Source organism: Pyxicephalus adspersus, chromosome 2 (assembly GCF_032062135.1).
Source record: "Pyxicephalus adspersus chromosome 2, UCB_Pads_2.0, whole genome shotgun sequence".
In the NCBI taxonomy this organism is placed as follows: Eukaryota; Metazoa; Chordata; class Amphibia; order Anura; family Pyxicephalidae; genus Pyxicephalus; species Pyxicephalus adspersus.
The window spans coordinates 45859334-45882042 of record NC_092859.1 but is presented as its reverse complement, the minus strand read 5'-3'; the positions used below and the strand labels follow the sequence as shown (position 1 = coordinate 45882042).

The 22709-nt window shown below is 32.1% G+C and overlaps 2 protein-coding genes across 4 annotated transcripts in view; both read left to right on the top strand.

Moving 5' to 3' along the window:
* The window catches only part of LOC140323507 (protocadherin gamma-A4-like), a 301537-nt gene that overhangs the window by 5695 nt on the left and 273133 nt on the right, over window positions 1-22709 (top strand). Inside the window, exon 1 of one of the 3 annotated variants that reach the window (XM_072400644.1) lies at window positions 8668-11066. The exons of 1 other annotated variant lie outside the window; for it this stretch is intronic. In XM_072400644.1, coding sequence (XP_072256745.1) covers window positions 8715-11066 — 2352 coding nt within the window. In that variant the 5' untranslated portion in view covers window positions 8668-8714. Of the gene's footprint in view, window positions 1-8667; window positions 11067-12941; window positions 15159-22709 lie in introns of those variants that run through there. One more of the 3 variants, XM_072400647.1, reaches the window with a different exon arrangement.
* LOC140324852 (protocadherin gamma-B4-like) lies at window positions 17279-19636 on the top strand. The gene has a single exon (XM_072402980.1). The coding sequence runs from the start codon at window positions 17312-17314 to the stop codon at window positions 19634-19636; it is 2325 nt and encodes a 774-aa protein (XP_072259081.1). The 5' UTR covers window positions 17279-17311.

Below are 22709 nucleotides of genomic sequence, written 5' to 3'. Positions count from 1 at the left end.
TCTGATACTTCTGAGTAATTTTATCAACAATTTCAGGATAATTAAAGCCCTTTTGCCTGTACTGTACACTGGATTGGGATAATGGTTTCACAGAAGTGGTCAGAAGAAAGGCATATATAGATGAAATGTTGGGTATCCCAACATATGTGTTGGACTTTAGAGCTAAAGACGGGTTATCCACCAAGAACCCAAGTAGGCTGTAAATTGACTATAAAAAAAGGATGCAATTCCTGGGATAGTGTAGAGTATTTACTGTAAATCTTTGAAAAGGAAAACGTTTTGTCAGTGTCTGTATGATAGAAAATTACAATATAATACTATACATAAGGAACAAAATATATACCATCCTTTAACAAAACGTATCAGCATAGGTAAAATAAATAATAAAGAATTAAAGTAATAATACATACATTCCTAAATTTCAAACCCAGTGCAATAAACGTTACAAATACTGCATCCAAGTTTGTATTTAAAACATTTTACTAAATGGTATCAAACAGATAGAAACTTAGTAAAAATTAAATAAGAATACTGTATTTATTGATTAAAGGCGACTATGCTTTGTAAAATGCATTGATTTTAAAAGGGGTATTGATTAACATTCTTTCATAACTACAGTATATTGAATTTGCACTCTATGAAGGACTTCTGAAAAGTTTGGAGTTTCCGTTGATTTCCACAATTTTGTGATAGTAAGCCTAGAAGAAAACAAATAATGACAGATCAATACACACAAGTTATGTGGAAATATATCAATCCCTACACTCAATAAGGCTAACGCAGGGTTTGGTTTGGGTATACAGCCCGTTTATTCTGCTATACATATAAATATAGATTTCCAAAAATTATTCAATCTTTAAAAGATCATAATATATGATATAGTGATCCTGATTCTTCATCACATATCCAGCATATTGGAGAAGTAGAGCAACAAAATTTAGAGATAAACATAGGGGTTTGATACCATCTATGCAGTATTTTAAAGGGATTTTCCTAATAAGCAATATTAGGAAATATTATACTTTATAGCTTGTCTCCATTCTTCTTTGGAAAAGGAAGTTCCCATATCCTCTTCCCATTTACCCATAGTTTAAACCATATGTCTTTTCCTTTTAGTATATTATCTGGGGATGGGGAATTTTATTACACTAGTAGGTCTATAGGATATAGGTAAAGATATCACTTTTCGCCATGCATAAACCGTTGGATGGAAGAATGGAAGAATATTTTGGGATTTCAATGGAAGTGTTCTATATTACTACTATTAGAAATGTGAGAAAATTTTTCCCTGGCAATATAGATGATTCTTGATCAACCCATTGTTTTTTGCCTTGCTGTGTAATACAGTAACTGGGTTTGTGCATTAGGGTAGCCATATAATAATCCCTCAAATCAGGATAGCCAATTCTTCCATTGCGTTTAGATTTATTAAGTGTACTCTCCACAACTCTAGGTTTCTTATGCGACCCAAAAAAATAGCTAAGGAAAGCATAAATCTTTGTAAAATAAGATTGGGGAACATTGATAGGGATTGTACGGAATATATACAATATTTTTAGTAAAATGGTAATTTTAAAGGTGGCTACTCTTCCTAACCATGAAATTTTTACTTTCTGTAGTCCCAATAATATGTGTATTAGAACCAATAGTAATGCATTTAATCTTGGGGCTAATCCTAATCGATTGAACTAGAGGTTCCATAAGCAAAGTAAATAAGATGAGTGATAAGGGGCACCCTTGTTTAGTCCTGTTTGTTATAATAAATTTATTAGACATCATTCTCGAGTTGAAAACTCTGGCCGAAGGTGCAGAGTATAATGCTTCCTTGGAAACCAAACTTGTTCATTACTGCTTTATTTATAAAGCCAATTAACTCTATCAAATGCCTTCTCAGCATCCAAAGTAGGGAGTACTGAGAGCATTTTAGAAGTTTCTATTTTACTAAGTATGTTAAGTACACCTCCAGTTCTGTCAGGGGGTTGACCCCCCTTAACAAAGCCCACTTGGTCTAGCTGTACTAAATAAGGTGTTATATCCACTAGATGCATTGCCAGTGTTTTTGCGTAAATTTTTATGTCCGTATTTAATAATGAGGAAGAGGAAGAGTACAGATTATATTCTCAATTTCTTTCACAGTGAAAGGTTTGTTTAACAAAATCATTTGTTGCTCATTTAATTTTTGAGTTGTTATGGATTCTAAAAATGTCTCCACATGTATTTCAGATGGTTGAAATGTATTAGGATCGTTCTCAAGATTGTATAATGTGCATAATGCCCTGAGGGTGGTATATTAATTGTTGTGTTTAATATGTGATAAATGGTTTTGGATTTGTTTCTAATCTAAGCTAACTTTTTAAATTAGTTAGCTAATATCTTACCAGCTCTATAACTCTGAATATATTATTTTAATTTTAACTTTTGGAAATACTTTTTTTGCTCTTCAACTAGTACATTTCTAAGATCAGTTCTGTATTTAGTTAATTCGTTCATAATTGAAGGTGTTTGGATTTTTTGGTGGTTTCTGGTATTTCAATTTAATTTTAGGATTGTATAGATTGCCACCTTCTTTCCTTTTTTTTAAATAAGCTTGATAAGGATACCCACATATAAGCCTTGTGTGCACACCATAGTATTTTGGGTTGTGATACTGAATTAGTATTAGGTTTAAAATATGCTGGTATATTTTCCTCAATTTGTTTAGAGATGGATTGGAGTTTAAATAAATAGGTATTGTTTCAAACCCATGCATTTTCGTATACCAAAAGAAATTAGTGATGCAGCATAATGGTTGTGTCTTGTTTTCCTGTTTCTAAGTGCAAGTCTAATATGTTTGACTTGGTATATAGGCAGCTGTTGAGCAAGAAGACTGTCTGGAATGAAATACAGATAGCCAATAAAGGGAAAATGCACATTTCCTAAATGCAATACAATGATTCAAATATAGTCTGCAGGTATGTTGAATGCTAACATTACTTTTGAAATAAAGATGTCAATGTTAAAGCATACCGAAACTCCAAATTTTTACTTTACATAGAAGGGTAGAGAACCCTTCTATATACAGTAAAAATGTTGGTGTTTATTTTTTAGGTGCTTAATAAAAACTCTTTAATAAAAAGAGTGCAGCACCGCCGCAAGGATCAAGACTTAAAGGGAGCACATAGCCTCCTGGGATACCGACGTCACACATCTCTGGCTGCTCCTTCTACACATGTTCTACACATGTTCTAATCACAGTCATGTGCAAAAGGGGCATTTTTCCTCCTAGGGGAAAGAGATGCCGATCTCAAGCATGCGCAGTGAGATCAGCTCTCTTTTTTTTCCCCTTCATAGTGTTACCCGATCTCGCACCTGTGCAGTGTGAGATTGGATGAGGAAGAAAGAAGACTAGAAGAGAAGACTGAAGATGGCAATACCAATCGCTTCCTCTGTGCTGGGATTAAGAGGAATCCCAGGATAACGCGGGACCGGATTGTTGGAAAGACCAGCACCTTTGAGGGATGCGGGAAAAAAGGTAAGTGTAATTTTTTTGGTTTTTAGTTTACTTCCACTTTAACATTACAGTAACAGCTTATCTTAGCTTAGCTTAAAAATGTGTTTACCAAAAAAACTTTAGCTAAAATAATAAAATACTTCATGATTTAATGTGCATAAACATAATAAATCTTGTTGATGAGTTAGTTTATCTTAAAATTGTATATAAATGATGCACCAAAAATTAATATTATAGTGCAGCACTACAAAAAAACCTAAAAAATATGTTCATAATATTACCCAATAATATAAAAGTAATATGAGTAGGTGACATGCAATCAATGTATTAAAAATATAGATGGTGTTTACAAAATTTAGTGGGAAGAAGTAAGTTTTCACATATTTGGCATGATTTATCAAAGCTCTCCAAGGCTGGAGAAGATAGAGGATCCAGTCTAGCATTGTAAATAATTGCAAACTAATTGTAATGATTTTTTAGAAATGTGTTCCAGACTATCATGAGTGAATCTGGGTGATGCAACAAACCTGTAACGGATCTGGTCTAAGAATAAAAACATTTGGTAATAATAGCAAATGATTTTAAGAAATCCAGGTTTGCTGGAACAAACAGTCCTGAAAAGCCTTAATAAATCAGGTCTATTATCTTTAGAAGCAAATAAAATGAGTAAGGTATGCATACTGTTGCTGTATACTGTTTTACTATTTTTGGATCTTAATGTATTTGTTCATTAATATAAAATCTATACCAAAACCCATTTTGAAAATATGGACATGAATTGATATTCCAGTGTTTAACTGTCACCACCTTAAGTGATAAAACTTCATAAACAAATATTCCCAGGATGGAATTTTGAATCACACAAAGATTGCAATAAACTAATTTGCTAAAGCAAATGATTAAAAATGAAACTCATAAAAAAATATTGAAGAATAAGAAACATAATAAAATAAATTTGGAAAATATATTTGGAAATATAGAAATTTCAGAAATAATAAGAATAACAATATGGTGAAATTTTAGCTTTAATTTGGGTTTTGGGTCCTGCACTTCCAAGTAAACCAAATATTTAATATAAGAAGGCACCTGCATAGAGAAAGAAACTAGCCGCTTAATTAAAATGAAAAATGCACCTTTTTATATTAGGTTATATTGTAATAATGTTGAGGATGTGTCCTGAGTATTACAAAGAAATTATTTTTTTTACCAGATTGTCTTGTTACACCAGACGTGAAATATAGGTGTGTGTATATATATATATATCATATATATATATATATATATATATATATATATATATATATATATATATCAAATCATATTTACCAATATTTAGGCCCTAAGAAAAAACATATTGTATTCATTTTTTTTTAAATGTTTATTTTATATTATAGTTTTCTAAAAAAAAAATTTATTATATTTATTATATTTAACAGATTATCTCTTGTTACATTAGATGTGATAGTATAAACCTTTAGGGACAGCAATTCATTTGCAAAGGTTTAACAGATTTTAGCATATAATAATTATGGAACTTTCCTTGAAATCTAGTATGGCAAAATGTATCCAGCGTCAGATACAGTAACATTTTAACTACTTTATTAGATATGGGAAATAAGGTACAGTTCTGCAGAGTATAAAGTGTGGTAGACAAGAACAGTTTTCAGTTTCAACAAAAGTGAATGGACCTTTTTTATGGCAATAAAATCTAGTCTTAATAAAGTCTTAACATCAGTTTCCTTTTGTTTGGAGCTTTTAAAGCATTGTGTGTTAATTCCCCCCCCTACTAGATTGTAAGCTCTTCGGGGCTTCCCCTCTCTCCTCCTGTGTCACTGTCTGTATTGGTCTGTCATTTACAACCCCTATTTAATGTACAGCGCTGCGTAATATGTTGGCACTATATAAATCCTGTTTAGTAATAATTTATTGTGTTTGGATGAATCTATGCTGAAAGACATTGGAGAAATTGGTTGCACACATATAAAATATAGTGGGTGTTTTTTTTTTGTTTTTTTAATTTCTGTTTCTTTTTTCTAATTTCTGTTTTTTGAAGGCAATGCAGCAGTTTTACAGTGTGAGGAGGTAGTTTTACTAAATAGGCAGACATTGTAGAGAATGCAAGGCCTACTTTAGTGATTTCTAAATTTATTCAAAATGGGGCCAAAATTACCCCTTTTGTACTCACTTGACACTGTGGGCCTGACCTATTTAAATTTGCCTTTGGCTCTTTGAAATGAAGCATATATGCATATGAATAAAATCCATATAATAAATATGTCTCTGATTAATATTTATGGTCAATATATGGCCGGCCTGGCCAAGTTAAAAGATAATTTTATGTATATATATATATATATAAAAATATATATAAAGGATGATTTATCAGATGATAACAGTATTATCACTAAAGATAAAGTTATGCTGACTTCAACATCCAACATGTGGACATGAAAATATTTTATATTACTTTACACATGATTGGGTATTCTATACAAATTGACTTTTCTCCTCATTCATGTTAGGGACAGTTTGATTGCAGCTTACACTCCTTTAGTAAATCAACCCCTTTGTTTTGGATGCATTCATTAAATATTTGTATCAATTATTATATTTATACTGAGAATACTTTCTTTCCTTTTTTAATCCAAGGACTCAAAATAAGAGTTTTATTTATTTTTACAAGGGCCCAAAAAACAATTCTTACTAAAATGTCCACAAAAAATGGCTGAATAATAAAAAAAACAAGTTACAAGTTTGATTCCATTCAAGTATAGTTCTTAATGTTATCTTTTGTAAAGCACAAAATGAAAAGCCTACATATTTATCCTGATTTAATAAAGCTTTCTAAGGCTGTAGAGAATCCACTTTAATCAGTAATGCTGGGTGATCAAGAAAATATGGAATGGGTTTCCTAAAAGTCATTTGCTATTTTTTGCAAATGTTTTCAATCATTTGAATTTGAATCTGGGCCAGATCCATTCCAGGTTTGCTGGGTCACCCAGCTTCACTGATGAAAGTGTATTCTCTCCAGCCTTGGAGAGCTTTAATAAATCCAGGCCCATTGTTAATAAAATAATAATTAAAATGAAAGTATAAATTCCGGAGTATCATTTTAATGTAATTGCTTATAATTGTTTTAATATTTGTTCTTGAGTACACAGTCAATTGCCAATCTATTTGATTAGAGGTAAAGGAAATATTTACTTCTTTCTATTTATCAGATTCAGCTTGTTATGACTGAGGATGTCAGTACTACTACTACAGATGTACATATCATTTTCAGATTTTCTTTTTTTTGTTCACCACCCAATATTGTTTTATGTATCTTTATGTATACCACCATACCATTATATAATTTTAAATATTTCAAAGAGATAACATAGATGGAACTATTATAACTGCACATATTCAAATATTTCGAAAAGTGGTGATGAATATCATTTAAGATTTGCAACAGTTTACATGACTTTGTAATTATATATTAGATTTTATTTCCACTGCCATGTTTAAACAAAAACATTTTAATAATCACTCAAGTGTAAAAGTGTCTAGATCAGTGCAGATATATACTTTAATATGTTTAAAATTTCAAACCATGCGTAACATTTTCCCTTTGAAATTACGTTCCTAAAAAGAAACACTGATATTAGGGAAATAAAAATAATTTTTTTATTAGTTTTTATTCAGTTTAATATAAAATGATATATCAATTTTCTATATCTGCACATCTGTTTCATCTGGAATTATGTTTCATGATAAGGTTTTTCAAAGTTTTACTTTAATTTAGGTAAAAATGATTTACCTAAATTACAGTAATTTAGGTAAATCATTTTACAATTGCAAACTCATAAATACTAATGGTACACATTTCAACAGTGTAGTTATGACTAATAAATAGGAGGCTGTAAATCCCATAGGTAAGCACAACATTTTGCTTAATCGCTTTGTTATCAATAGGAAAGGTCACCTAAAATTTTTTCATGAAACAGGTAAAGTGGAATTAAACCACTGTTGGGGGAGGCTAGCATTTGCCATAATGCAACTTTATGATTGGTATGATGGCACATTATATCACTTACCCCTGCGTCCTCTCCTTCAGCGTTGTCAGATTTCTAACTCCTTAGATCTTCCCTGTCCCCACTGCTGCAAGTCTGGTGTCTTCTTGCTTTGACCATTGGGCAGGCACTGATATTGTAAATCCTGCCCACCCATGCACCCTAGCACGCAGCTTCATTCTTGGTCATGTGTAAGTTGCAGGAAAAAACCCACGACTGTACATCATACTGCCCATGTGATACAGGCAGTGTACACATTAAAAAAAATCTATGTTTTATGTTGTTTAACTAAGAGACTCTATCTTCTGGCAAATTTATTTTCAAATTTTAGTTTCATATAGTACATTCTTCAAGTAGTAGTGAATTCCAAAGTAGTAGTAAATAGTAGTAAAGTTACAGGGAAATGTCCAAAATGCCCAAGGCCTTGATTTTCCTATTCCAAACTAAAAGTGATTTCCATGTTTCTATCATTTGGATCTCTAAACAAATTTAGATTGATAAAGTATTGTTCTACATAATCCTAGTTAAAAAAAAGTCTGATGACCACCTCTCATATTTTTATAAACCTCTGAGGTTTATTTATATTTTAGTTATCAGATGAGTAACTAGACAAATTATCCCATAACTGTAAATGTTTGACAATTTTTTGAAAGACACATTCCTACAATTATATAGATTTCTGTACCTGTTTAACTAGTTACATATTTATAACAATAGGTAAATGTATAATTGTACAGTAAAATAAAGGTATTAGAAAGTAGAAAAGGCTATGCAATACCCTTAGTAATAGTAAAATTGTTAAATGTTTAAATGCCTTGTATTAAACCCAACCCAAATTTACAATGTTGTTTTGATAATTTAATAGGGCTGCTTATTGCTGTTTTATTATTAAGACAAAAACTTGATTGCCTGTTATTGAATACTTTTGCTGCAGTTCACAATATCGGCCTCAAGGTGTCATTGTTGCACTACAATAGAGAATTAAATTTTACAGGAGAAAAAAATCAGAAGTGCTTAGAATAATCACTGCAGTTCTTCTACAATAAGGAAGTATGAAAATCTTCCTGATGTCTGGATTATTTTAAGACCAATTGCCTACTTGCTAAAATTACAGACTGTTTTACTGTGGATGCAAGAGGAAAGAAGGTTCTCAGCAAAACATTGCCACCATGGCAGGGCAAGTAATATTTCTCTTGTTTGCTTTTTGTTCGGTGGGTTTTACTAGTCAGTTGCACTATTCTGTGTTTGAAGAAATGAGACACAACTCTGTATTAGGCAACATTGGAAAAGATTTGGGCCTGGGATCTCAAGATCTTGAACTGAGAAAATTAAGGATTGTTTCTCATAATAAAAAACACAACTTTTTCAATGCAAGTGTGGACGGTAATATGTATGTTATTGGTAGAATAGATAGGGAAGAAATTTGTGGATCTGAACAAGTCTGTTTACTTGATTTTGAGATTATTATAGAGAATCCGGTGAATATATTTCCAGTTACTGTGGAAGTTCTAGATATAAATGATAATGCACCAACATTTTCTAAAGATATTTATGAGATAGGAATAAGTGAATCAGCTTCTGCAGGATCACGTTATGTTTTGGGAAATGCGATTGATCCAGATATAGGTGTTAATTCTCTACAAAGTTATACTCTTAACCCGAATCCACACTTTACACTGGGTGAAAAAATTGATAGTGAAGGTTCAAAACATCCGGAACTCATTCTGGAACAACCCTTAGATCGTGAAAAAGATGATGAGTATACTCTGATATTAACAGCATCTGATGGGGGCAAACCTATCAAAACTGGAACTGCTGTTATTAAAATTGAGGTGCAGGATGTAAATGATAATTACCCAATATTCAGCCAAGACACCTACAGAATCAGCTTAAAAGAAGACATAGCAATTGGTTCTGAAGTTCTTCATCTAAATGCTAGTGATAAAGATGATGGTTCCAATGCAGATATCACTTACTCCTTCAGTCACATTCCAGAAAATGCCCGCCAGACCTTTACTATGGATTCCGAAACTGGAATCATAAGGACAAAATCAGAGTTAGATTATGAAAGCACACCAAGTTATAAAATGAGTGTGGAAGCCAAGGACGGTGGTGGTTTAGTTGCAAAATGTAGCATAGTTATCCAGATTGTGGATGTCAATGACAATGCTCCGGAAATCATGATAGCATCACTATCTACACCAATTCCAGAAGATTCTTTACCTGGGACACTGGTGGCTTTAATTAACGTTAAGGATTTGGACGCAGGAAAAAACGGTGAAGTCAGTTGCCACGTGACAGAAATATTTCCTCTACAATTATTACAATCATCCAATAATTATTACAGACTTGTCACTACAGGTTACTTGGACAGAGAGAAAAATTCAACTTACAATATAACACTTGTAGCTGAAGATACAGGTTCTCCTCCAATGATAACCACATCAACTATTTACTTACAAGTTTTAGATGTGAATGATAATATGCCGGTCTTTGATAAAGCAGTGTATATTTCCTACATTCCGGAACATACCTCTGCTGGAACTTCAGTTCTTAACATACATGCTTCAGATCTAGATAATAATGAGAATGCTCGAGTTGTTTATTCTATCATTAGCACAAATATTGATAACATCCCTGTATCATCATATGTTTCCATAAACTCAATAACTGGAGTTATTTATGCCCAGAGATCGTATGACTATGAACAGTTACGAGAATTTCAATTCCAAGTGATGGCTAAAGACAATGGATCTCCTCCTCTAAGCAGTAATGTCACTGTAAAAATTTGTATTATAGATAAGAATGATAATATTCCTAAAATTCTCTACCCGTCACCAGATACAGAAGAATCGGCATTATTTGAGTTTATTCCTCACACTGCTGGGAAAGGTTATTTAGTGACCAAAGTGATTGCAATGGATGCTGACTCTGGACACAATGGTTGGCTCTCTTACCATTTGCTGCAAGTTCCTGAACCAGCATTAGTCACCATAGGTCTTCATACTGGAGAAATTAGGATAGGGAAGGACCTTCAAGATACGGACTCCTTAAGACAAAAGATTGTGGTTTTGGTGAAGGATAATGGAGTCCCATCCCTATCAGCTACTGCCACTTTAAATTTACTTGTGGCCAAAAACTTTCAACAAGTTGTACCAGAGGTAAGACGACAACCAGCTAATTCAGACTCTTCATCAAATGTAACATTCTACCTAGTAATCTCGATAGCTTTTATATCAATGTTATTCATCGTAATAGTATTGATTGTAGTAGTTTACAAATGTAGAAAAAGCAGCTCCCCTACTTCCCTTGGAACTCTTAGAAGAAATGTGTACCCTCAGTTTACCCTGGGATGTCCCTCTGAGATCAGCGATACAAGTTTACCTTTTCCATTCTCATATGACGTGTGTGTGACTCTTGATTCGAAGCAGAATGAAATTGCTTATCTGAAGCCAGTCCAGAATGTCCCTACTGACAACCTCATTGACACTGATGATTCACATTCTGAGAATGTTGCACAGGTAAGCTAAAATTTACAATCTGAATATTTACATACTTTTGCTTGGGGTGTCATATAATGAAATAGCAGCTTATTGTTATCTAAACTGCTAGAATTGAACATTTACGGTATTACACATTTGGAAATTACTTTATTATGTCAAATTCTGTTTATTCTATATAGATGATTAGGCTAAATATTTAAATGATAATTACATTTTTTTTGTAATTTGAAGGTAAAGAATCCACAAAAATGCAATTTTACTATTGTATTTATCGGGTATATATGCTAAAAAACTTTTTATTTTACTGCTTTTTAAGAAGTACTTTTTTTGTAGAGTCTTTGTATACAATTTCTTTAATATTTGGGTTATGTCTGAAATTTGTTGTTTTCTGGCTCTCAACTTATCTCATCTTACTTATCTTCCAAAAACATTTCATAATATAATGATTAGAGAAGAGAACCAGCTGCAAAAGGCTTATCAAAATATTCTGTGCATCAAATTAAAAAACTCTGGTTTTGTCTTAAAAATTAGGAACACATTTTTAGTTTTGAAACTAGTTCAATGAAATTGGAATTTTAGCTTTTGGATATAATCATAAAAATAAAGGTTTATTACATGTTTAAAACTATTTTATAGTTTTTGAATTAAGGGGGCGTTTAATGTATTTAAGTTTTCTGTTTTGATGGACCTCTTTCTCTTTTGGAAAAAAAATATATTGGGACATATTTCTCATTGCTGAGAAGACAGATGTCTGGTTGTTTAAAATTTAGAGTCACTACAGTATACAGCTACTCACTCACCTACTTATTTGCTTGCTGTCGTTTGTGCATTTATATCGTTTCATGTCAATATGAATGTGTATTCATATGTGGAAATTTAAATTGTTTATGCCTTGCTATGAAAATTCTATTTGGGCTGTGAGAAACCATAATTTACTTTTCTTGGACCATAGTAGCTAAATAGACGTTGGAATTCATGTGTTTAAACTTTCCCTGAAGGCTTTCTACGACTTAGCAAAATGTACATTTTAACAGTATGTAGAAGTGCAATGTAAAATATATCTTTATGTTTTAAATAAAATACAGTTTGGCACTACTAATGTTTTCTAAAAATTAAAAATTACACAATTACACATCTTATAACATGATTCCTTTTATCTGGTATCCCATGTATAAACAAAAACTAAAATCTAAAGTGAAAACAGGTAAGTATTGTTCAACTGGCTGCTATCCATTTTTCATATCATACAATAACTTTTGTGCTATTATTATGGGCATGTGGGGTATGCAATATTGCATATTTTTTTAACTGAGATCATTAAATTGGATTTTTTTGAAAAAGGAAATGTTATTCATAAAATGTATATATATATATATATATATATATATATATATATATAAATATAACTTTCTTTATAATTTCAAGAATTGATATTTCTTATTATATTATATTTAATTTGTAGTTTACCATTTAGAACATTACCTTTTTTATTTTACTGTGTTCTCAGTATCCTTGCATTTCTTTAATTTCGCCTCATGGTGTCACTGTTGCCTCACAAGGCAGGCATGTAGAATACTTTGAATGAGTTTTCCTTGCTTTTGCTATAAAGACACTGCAGACCTCTACAGAGGAGATACATATTTACTACTCTTCTAACTGGATCATTTTAATGCTTACAATGTTGATAAAATACTAGATTTTCCTGGCTCCTATTAGAAAGCAAATTACAAGGCTTGAAGTTATAGAGGTACAGAGGACATGGCACGGCAAGTAATATTTTTATATTTTTCTTTTTGTTTTGTGGCTACTTCTGATTTGCTTCATTATTCGGTTCTAGAAGAGACAAAGCAAAATTATGTTGTGGGAAATGTTGCAAAAGATTTGAGATTAACTAGCAATGAACTAGAAATGAGAAAATTAAGGATTGTTTCACAAAAAAATTTGAATTATTTTAATATAAGTTCAGAAAATGGTAACCTATATGTCATTAGCAGAATAGACAGGGAGGAAATATGTGGATCAGAGATAAATTGCTTTGTAGATCTTGAAATTCTGGCTGAAAATCCAGTAAATGTTTATCCTGTTAGGATTGACATTCAAGATGTAAATGACAATCCCCCAAGATTCACAAAGGACATTTTTGATATTGGAATAAGTGAGTCTGCTTCCCCAGGAGCCCGTTTTGTCCTAGGAAATGCTCTTGACCAGGACTCAGGCACTAATTCTTTGCAAAGCTATGAACTTAGTCCAAATGCACATTTTGAATTAGTTCAAAAACCACAAAGTGAAGAAAATAAATACATTGAACTTATTTTAAAGCAGCAGCTAGATCGTGAAAAACAACAGAGGTATAAATTAATATTAACAGCTTCTGATGGAGGAAAGCCTGTAAAAACTGGAACTACTATTATCCAAATTGAGGTGCAAGATGTGAATGATAACTATCCTGTTTTTGGACAAAAAATATATCGAGTCAACTTAAATGAAAATTCTCCAGCTGGCTCCCTAGTTATTCAGCTAAATGCCACGGATGAAGACGAAGGTTCCAATGCGGATATAACATACTCATTTAGTCACATTCGTGAAAATGCACGTAAGCTGTTCACTTTAGATTCACAAACTGGAGTTATTAAAACTAATCAGGAATTGGATTATGAGTCAGCAAGAAGTTACCAGGCCACAGTTGAAGCTAAAGATGGTGGAGGATTAGCTGCACAATGCACTGTATTTATAGAGATTGAGGACATTAATGACAATGCACCAGAAATAACTCTTGCATCCCTATATACACCAGTTCCAGAGGATTTTCCACCTGGGACACTTGTGGCATTAATTAATGTCAAGGACTTAGATTCTGGAAAAAATGGGGAGGTGATTTGCCAAATATTAGAAACTTCAACATTCAAACTGACACCATCATCTAATAATTATTACAAACTTATAACTACACTTCCACTGGATAGAGAGGAAAATCCATCCTACAACATTACTGTCATAGCTAAAGATGAAGGAACACCTCCGATGGTGTCTATGAAAACATTGTATGTAACAGTTTTGGATGTGAATGACAACCCACCTATATTTAGTAAACCATTATACATATCATATGTTCCAGAACACACATCGGCTGGAACCTCAATAATTAATGTTAATGCATCAGATTTGGATGACAATGAAAATGCTCGTATCACATATTCAATCAGTAACATAAATTTTGAAAACATTCCAGTATCTTCATATGTTTCCATTAATTCAGTGACTGGGGTCATTTATGCTCAGAGATCATTTGATTATGAACAGTTACGTGAATTTCAGTTCCAGCTAATAGCTAAAGATAGTGGATCTCCTCCTCTAAGCAGTAATGTCACAGTGAGAATATGTATTATAGATAAAAATGATAATGCTCCAAAGATTCTCTACCCATCACCAGATTATGAGGATTCCACAATATTTGAGTTTATCCCTCACTCTGCTGAAAAGGGTTATCTAGTGACCAAAGTGATTGCAGTGGATGCTGACTCTGGACATAATGCATGGCTTTCTTACCACTTAATACAAGTTCCTGATACAACCTTATTCAGCATTGGCCCACACAATGGTGAAATCAAGATAGCACGAGACCTTCAGAATACAGATTCATTAAGGCAAAAGATTGTGGTTCTTGTCAAAGACAATGGGCAACCCTCTTTGTCTTCTACAGTCACTTTGAGCTTGGTTGTGGCTGAAAACATACAGGAAGTTGTACCAGAAATAAAACATAAATCCAGTAATACAGATGTTTCATCAAATGCTACCTTCTTTCTAATAATAGCAATAGTTCTTATTTCTGTATTATTTGTGGTATCAGTAATGATTATAGCTATTGTCAAGTGCAAAAAATCTAACACTCCAACAGCTCTTGGAACTTATAGTAGAAATGTGTATCCTCAGTTCACTCTGGGATGTCCTTCCGATATCAGTGATACAAGTTTACCTTTCCCATTCTCATATGACGTGTGTGTGACTCTTGACTCAAAGCAGAATGAAATTGCTTATCTGAAACCAGTTCAGAATGTTCCTACAGATAATCTCATTGACACTGCTGATGCACCATCTGAGAAAACTACACAGGTAGGATGAATTTCTACATTTGTCATTAGACAAATACATTGTGCTAAATTCAGTCTGCATGTACTAGTTTTTTGACAAATATGTAGATCATTAGGTTTTTTTTTACAAAAATGTAATGTTTTGTGTTCATGTTAAGCATCGCATTTTATATAAAATTTATGGTATATTTTCTAAAAAGGATAATATTTAAATATATATTGTTTATCATTTAAAACAATTTGGTGACAGGCTTTAATCTGGTATAGCCAGCTGTGCAGACAATGACAACTCCAAATTAGAGGTTCCATAGAAAATCTTCTTTAGAGCCCTGTTCAATGTCAAGTGGCTTATATTGCACGTAGAGTTTTACAATCTTTACCACTGATGGGTCAGATGGCCCAGATATTAATTTAAAACAAAAATCTAAACACCTAAAATCTAAAATAGTCAATCCTCTATATGTAATAGTATTATAGTGGCCAAAAGACTGCAAGCGTTTTATTCATAGGGTGCTACTAAGTATATATGCAATGCTGGTCTTAGATTTTCTCATATTTTGTATTGTTGCATTACACTGCATTTTTGTACAACATTTTTGGCTTTGGCTAATAAAATTCTGAAAAAATCACTAAAATAATTAATAAAAAAGTCTATATATTTTACGGACTCTGGCTGCTGTTGATTTAAATAGAAGAAAGAGTGCCACAATGGGAGTGAAAAATTGCTCAAGAACTAATATGGGTGAGTGAGAAAATCACTAAAATGGCCTGTGTTAGGGTCACATGAAAAATTGTAGCTGTCCATAGATTCTAGCCCTTCTCATCTATATTTTATTTCAGATATACTTCCCAGACTGGTCTAAAATGTAATTTGTTTGACATAATAGAGAGCAATTGGTAAATGACCTAAAGGCCACCTGTTTGTCCTGTCTCTTGCACATCTGTTTTTTTTTACAGGAAAAACAGTTCTTTCAATATTGCTTAGCATATCTGTATGCATTTTTAGAGCTTGAAGAAAGTGGCCAGGGGTTAACATTGCTTATGGTCAAGGTACCGGTATTATGCTATTAAGATAAAGCCTTTACAATGCAAGTATTTATATAGCGCCAACATATTACTCAGCACTGTACATTAATTAGGGTTGCAATGCACTACTTCTGATATAACATCTTTCTTCTTGAAAATATATTTGATAGTTATACAAGGTTTTGATAAATTTGATTTTTTGCTACTGCATTGTGAAGGGACATATGTTGTTTATTGATTTACTAAAGTACAATTTTTAACTTGGAGTAACAAAGCTGTATTTGATTAACTCATCTAGTTTTGTACAATTCCTATTTTCTTAAAATTTATTTGCTCATTTGATCAGATATTTAAAGCAGAATGAAACATATTTAAAACTAGAATGCTGTAGTACACAGCATATGTGTGCATGTTTAATGCATTCACAAGGATGGCATTTGGATTTAATATACTTTATATGCTATATTTAATTTTGTTGCTTTACCTAAGATGTTATACCTAGATATTAACCAATAACTTATTATGTCGTATGTAGCATTGATTGTAACAGTATGCTAGAAAACAGATAATATGTAGTCTTATAAACAGAACATTATATACTAATCTCCATATTTATATAATGTCCAGCCCAAAGTATCAAAACTATGCATGCTTGGAAATTACATTTTTTTCTATAATTTGCTGTCCCACACAATATATTAATAATTTTAATATTACATTTATAATCTAAACAAGTGCATCTCATTGTCTATATTTTATGTTTTTTTTTTTAAATAGTCAAGTTTTCAAAGCAAAATTGATTTGTTTTTAATACTTCTTTGTACATACAAGTCTAAGTTTCCCTGCATTTCCCCAATAAAGCCTCATGGTGTCACTCTTGCCTAACGTGGTGCAGAACTGATTTTGTAATGTTAGTGTTCGGATACAATGACATTAAATACACTGCAAATCTTAACAGAAGAAAGACATATTTTCATATTTTTGTATCTGGAGAATTACAATTCTGAAGGATTTAAAACATCAGATTCCACTTTTGTTTGAGACTTCAGCACTGTGCATAGGACAATGGCATGGCAAGTAATATGTCTCTCTTTAACTTATTATTCTATGGTTGCATCTAATTTGATTCACTATACAATTTTAGAAGAGATGAGGACAAATTCCATTGTGGGAAATATTGGAAAGGATTTGGGGTTAAACAGTAATGAATTGGGAATAAGAAAACTAAGGATTGTTTCTCAAAGTAACAGGAATTATTTCAATGTCAGCTCAGAAAGTGGCAATCTTTATATCACTGACCGAATAGACAGGGAAGAATTGTGTGCATTGGAGCAAAGCTGTTTTCTATATCTTGAGGTTTTGGCTGAAAATCCTGTTAATGTTTATTCTGTTAAAATTGAAATCCAGGATATAAATGACAATCCACCAAGATTTTCTAAGGATACATTTGAGATAGGAATAAGTGAATCTGCACCCCCGGGATCACGATTTGTGCTGGGAAATGCACGGGATCCAGATTTGGGAGCTAATTCTTTGAAGGATTATAATCTTAGTCCCAATCTGCATTTCAGTTTGGGTGAGAAAACTGATAGCAAAGGAACAAAACATCCAGAGCTGGTTCTGGAAGAGCCCTTGGATCGTGAAAAACAGCAGAGCTATACGCTAATTCTAAGTGCCTTTGATGGGGGTCAACCAATGAAAACTGGAACCGCTGTAATCAAGATTATGGTTCAAGATTTTAATGATAATTTTCCTGTGTTTAACCAAGATATATACAGAATAACTTTAAGGGAAAATTTCAGAAGTGGATCTCTGGTACTTCAACTGAATGCCACTGACAAAGATGAAGGGACCAATGCAGAAATCACATATTCATTTAGTCACATTCCTGAAAAAGCACGCCATACTTTTAACGTGGATTCTCACACTGGAGTCATCAAAACTATTGGAGAACTAGATTATGATGCAACAAAATCCTATGAGATGGCAGTGGAAGCTGTAGATGGGGGTGGCTTAGTAGCTAAATGCACCATATTAATAGAGATAATTGATGTAAATGACAATATTCCAGAGATAACAGTAGCATCTCTTTGTTCACCAGTACCTGAGGATGCCCCCCCTGGGACACTTGTAGCATTAATTAATGTCAAAGACTTGGATTCTGGAATAAATGGTGATATAATGTGCCTTTTATCTGAGACACATATTTTTAAGTTAGAACCTTCAACTAATAATTACTTCAAGCTTGTAACTGCACAGCCCCTGGACAGAGAAAAATCCTCTTTTTATAATATTACCATTATAGCTGAAGATCAAGGTGTTCCACAACTGTCTGCTAAGAAAGATATTTATTTAACAATTTCTGATGTGAATGATAATCCACCTGTTTTTGACAAACCAAATTTTATTTGCTACATTCCAGAGCATAACCCACCCGGAACTTCAGTTGTTAGTGTTCATGCATCAGATCCAGATGATAATGAAAATGCTCGTCTCATATACTCTATAATCAATACAGATATTGATAACATCCCAGTTTCTTCATATGTTTCTATAAATTCAATGACTGGGGTTCTTTATGCTCAGAGATCATTTGATTATGAACAGATACGTGAATTTCAGTTCCAGGTTATGGCTAAAGACAGTGGATCTCCTCCTCTGAGCAGTAATGTCACCGTGAGAATATTTATTATAGATAAAAATGATAATGCTCCCAAGATTCTCTACCCATCTCAAGAACCTGGTGAATCAGCATTATTTGAATTTATTCCACAATCTGCTGAGAAAGGTTACTTAGTGACCAAGGTGATTGCTGTGGATTCTGACTCTGGACACAATGCTTGGCTCTCTTACCACTTTCTACAAGCTCCTGATCCATCCTTATTTACTATTAGCCAACAGACAGGTGAAATCAAGATCACAAGAGACCTCCAGGACTTAGACTCTTTAAGGCAAAAAATTGTGGTGCTGGTGAAAGATAATGGAATCCCATCCCTATCATCTACAGTCACTTTGAATGTAGTTGTGGCTGACAATTTTCAGCAAGCTGTTCCAGAAATAAGACGTCAGTCTAATAATTCTGATACCACAACCAATTCTACATTTTATATTTTAATTGCTATAACTTTAATTTCACTGTTATTTATTGTAACATTGATGATTGCAATAGCCTACAAATGCAAGAAACCCCATATTCCACCTTCCTTTGGAACATTTAATAGGAATGTATATCCTCAGTTCACCTTGGGATGTCCGTCTGAAATTAGTGATACAAGTTTACCCTTTCCATTCTCATACGATGTGTGTGTGACTCTTGACTCAAAGCAGAATGAAATTGCTTATCTGAAGCCAGTCCAGAATGTCCCCACAGACAATCTCATTGACACAGAAGATGCAGCTGTAAACCGGACATCCAATAAAGATAACTTGGTTATGAAAATATCAACATTGGTAAGAACGGCTAAATTAACATAATAATAGTAATGTGCAGTAAAACAGACAGAATATATACTTTCTATTTTTGTAACTTGCTTTAAAGTTGATCACTTTACTAGATTCTCAGTTTCCTGTTTTAGCGTGCTTGCAATGCTGCCAAGATAAACTTTTTTCTGTTTAATATCAATTTGTAAAGACACCCCGTTTTAGTAGATGGCAATTGAATAATCAACAAAATGCAACGAACTGCACACACTGAATTCCATGTAGATTGAGATCTACTTCTCAGTCTGTTGTGAAATAGAGTGCAATTGTTTTTAATTAATGTTTTCCTTTTGTTATATATGCCCATAGAAAATCATATATTTTTATCTTTGACAGCTATGGTTGAAACAACCAATAATGTATAAGCTATTGGTTGCCAAGTGCCAAAATCTCACGATTTGAAAATGAAAATGGGAGGTGAAATAAAGGTTTATAAGTATTTAACCTAAATAAAGAGGAAACTAGCATTAGGGTTATAACTTAACTATTATCCAAAAATCAGAATTAACAAATTTGAGGCTTATATGGATATGCACCAGTAACTCAATATGAGAAAGTATTTCAAGCTCATAATAAAAGTATCCCAAGTGGTCTTACTAATTTATCTGTCTTTAACCCACAAAATGGGAAAAAATAATATATATATATTTTTAATGGTTTTAAATTAAATGAGGATAAAACAATGGATAACAATCCATTATATATTTAAAAAACAAAGATATTGTAGAAGGACCAACAGACAAGGTAGGAAGACTTATTGTATTTGATTAAACTGAGTATCAAATAGAAAAGAAAAGATTTTTATTTGATCTCCTAACATACCAAATTATAGAAGAATTCTGCACTATTTAATAAAGAATGAATAACATCTATTAGATAAATCTATAAGATAAATCTGTTTTTGAAAAAAGAAGCTAGATATTTCAGTCCCTCAGTAGTAGTAATGGTACTAATCTATAGGAGCAAATACAAAGGACTTCCTTCCTTCAGGGAGAACTTCAAGACTAGGGAATTAAAAGATTTGTATTTCCGGCCTATTGTGGTGGGAGCAAAAGCATTTTTAAAGGATAACACACAGTAATGTGTATTACTTGTTAGATACTTATATTAAATATGGTGATGCCCTATACGGGCATTTAAAAAAATAGGTATTTTAGATATGAAAAGGATCTGAAGAAAATGAATTATCATATATTTTTAGGGGATTTGAATAAGAATGATAAAAACATTAGATTTTCCTATAAGTGCAATAAATAATTATTTCATTTCATTGGATGGTAATATTTTTCATGAAGTAAGGTAAAGAAAAAGAACAGTGGTTTATTTTAACATTACGGAGAGAAATTTTTAATTAAGGAGTTGCCACCATAAAGAATATGGCTAAAGAATACTCCAAAGGGTCAATTTATGAAGGACAATAACTTTTTACAAAATAGATTTAAAAATATGTTATCGATAATGGAATGAGAAGGTAAAAAAAAAGGAACAAATTCCCAAAAGGACACAAGTTTAATAGGATTACAAATAGTAGGAGGATGTAAAGGACAATAATGAAGTAGTGGACACAACTTTTATTACTACTTTTAACTCTCATTTTTAAAAGTAGAGTATTGTTTTCATCTTGGAATCTTCTAATCTAGTCAGGAAACTAAGAGATACGAGAACATTTTTTTATATTGACTGCGGCATTTTGAAAGGTTTAGATATATAATTAGATGTAATCTGCTGACTAATAAAACAAATTTTTGAGTATTGGTTATATACTGGTGGTATTATTATTTTAGTTTTGTTTATGGGTATTTATGGGACATATATTTGTAGTCACTAGTTTTGAACCCTTTATAGAATATTATCTATTTTTCTAAGAAATACTATGTTATATTATTTGTTATATTTGTTATTCTTAATGCTGGTATTAGTTTTATGGAAACATGTTTTATGTATTGTGTATTTATCTCACAGTGAATTTGATGTGTTGTAGATATTTTGTAATAAGGACACTATGGTTTTTTTGTACGCTGGATGGTTTACATTTTTTAGAAATGGATTTGTGAAGTAAGCATTTGTTGATATAAGTGACCACCCATACAACTTAGGCTGTGTTTATGCGTATGGACTTGCTAGAGACAATAATGCTTTTTATGATGTGCTAAAGGCACATCTGGCACCGTATAATCAGATATTGTCTATTTTTTTTTTGGAATTATAAATAAGTGACTTTTTTGGTAATTTAATTTTTTTTCTGTCATATGAATATTTATCGGGCCTAACTTTGTCATAACTCCACTTTTTTCATTTAAATACTTTTCAAAAATATTATTTATTATTATTATTATTATTTGTACAAATGTAAAAGTATACTTACTGACCATTTCATAATAATTATAAAGAGGAAAAAGGATACAGAACAATAATAGCACATAATAGGTATAATAGGTATATCGGAAACCCTCCAAACAGTATGAATTTGGACCATTGAATATTGAAGATCAGTAAATGTTAGTAAATCTTGACCTTTAACCATTTAGGTAAAAGAAAATAGCAGGGATTGGTAAATTGTAGTCTATAAATATTTTATTAGTTGCTTAACAGAAAATTTCAACTTTGAATTGAAAATTAAATTTACTTTCATTTCAAGTTGTATTATAATTCATAATTATGTATTATTATTATTACACTAGGGGCACTTTATACAATATCTATGCACAGGACACTGGCATCCATATGTCTCTTCTTGCTCATGCAATGGGTTTCTTTATTTCTAGAAGTTTTCTATTTTTGATACTCAAGAAATGTTGATAAAACTTTGGAAGAAAAAAAATCTTTTACTCTAAAATCTGAAAAGTGTGATATTAAAAATCTGCCATGAGGTTTGATAATCCTTGCAATGTTTATAAACTGTTAGAAATTAAGTTTATTTTAATTTAGAATTTTATTGTAGTAGGATTTAATGAGTCAACATTGATCCCAATTAGGCCAACATTTTCTTGACTTTAAAAAAAATATATATTTATTTTGCTCATAGCAAACATTGTAAAAGGTATTAGTATAATTAATAATATGTTTG

Bases quoted from the DNA above. Each gene is read 5' to 3' on its own strand.
- LOC140324852 (XM_072402980.1), top strand. From the start codon at position 17,312: ATGAGGACAAATTCCATTGTGGGAAATATTGGAAAGGATTTGGGGTTA.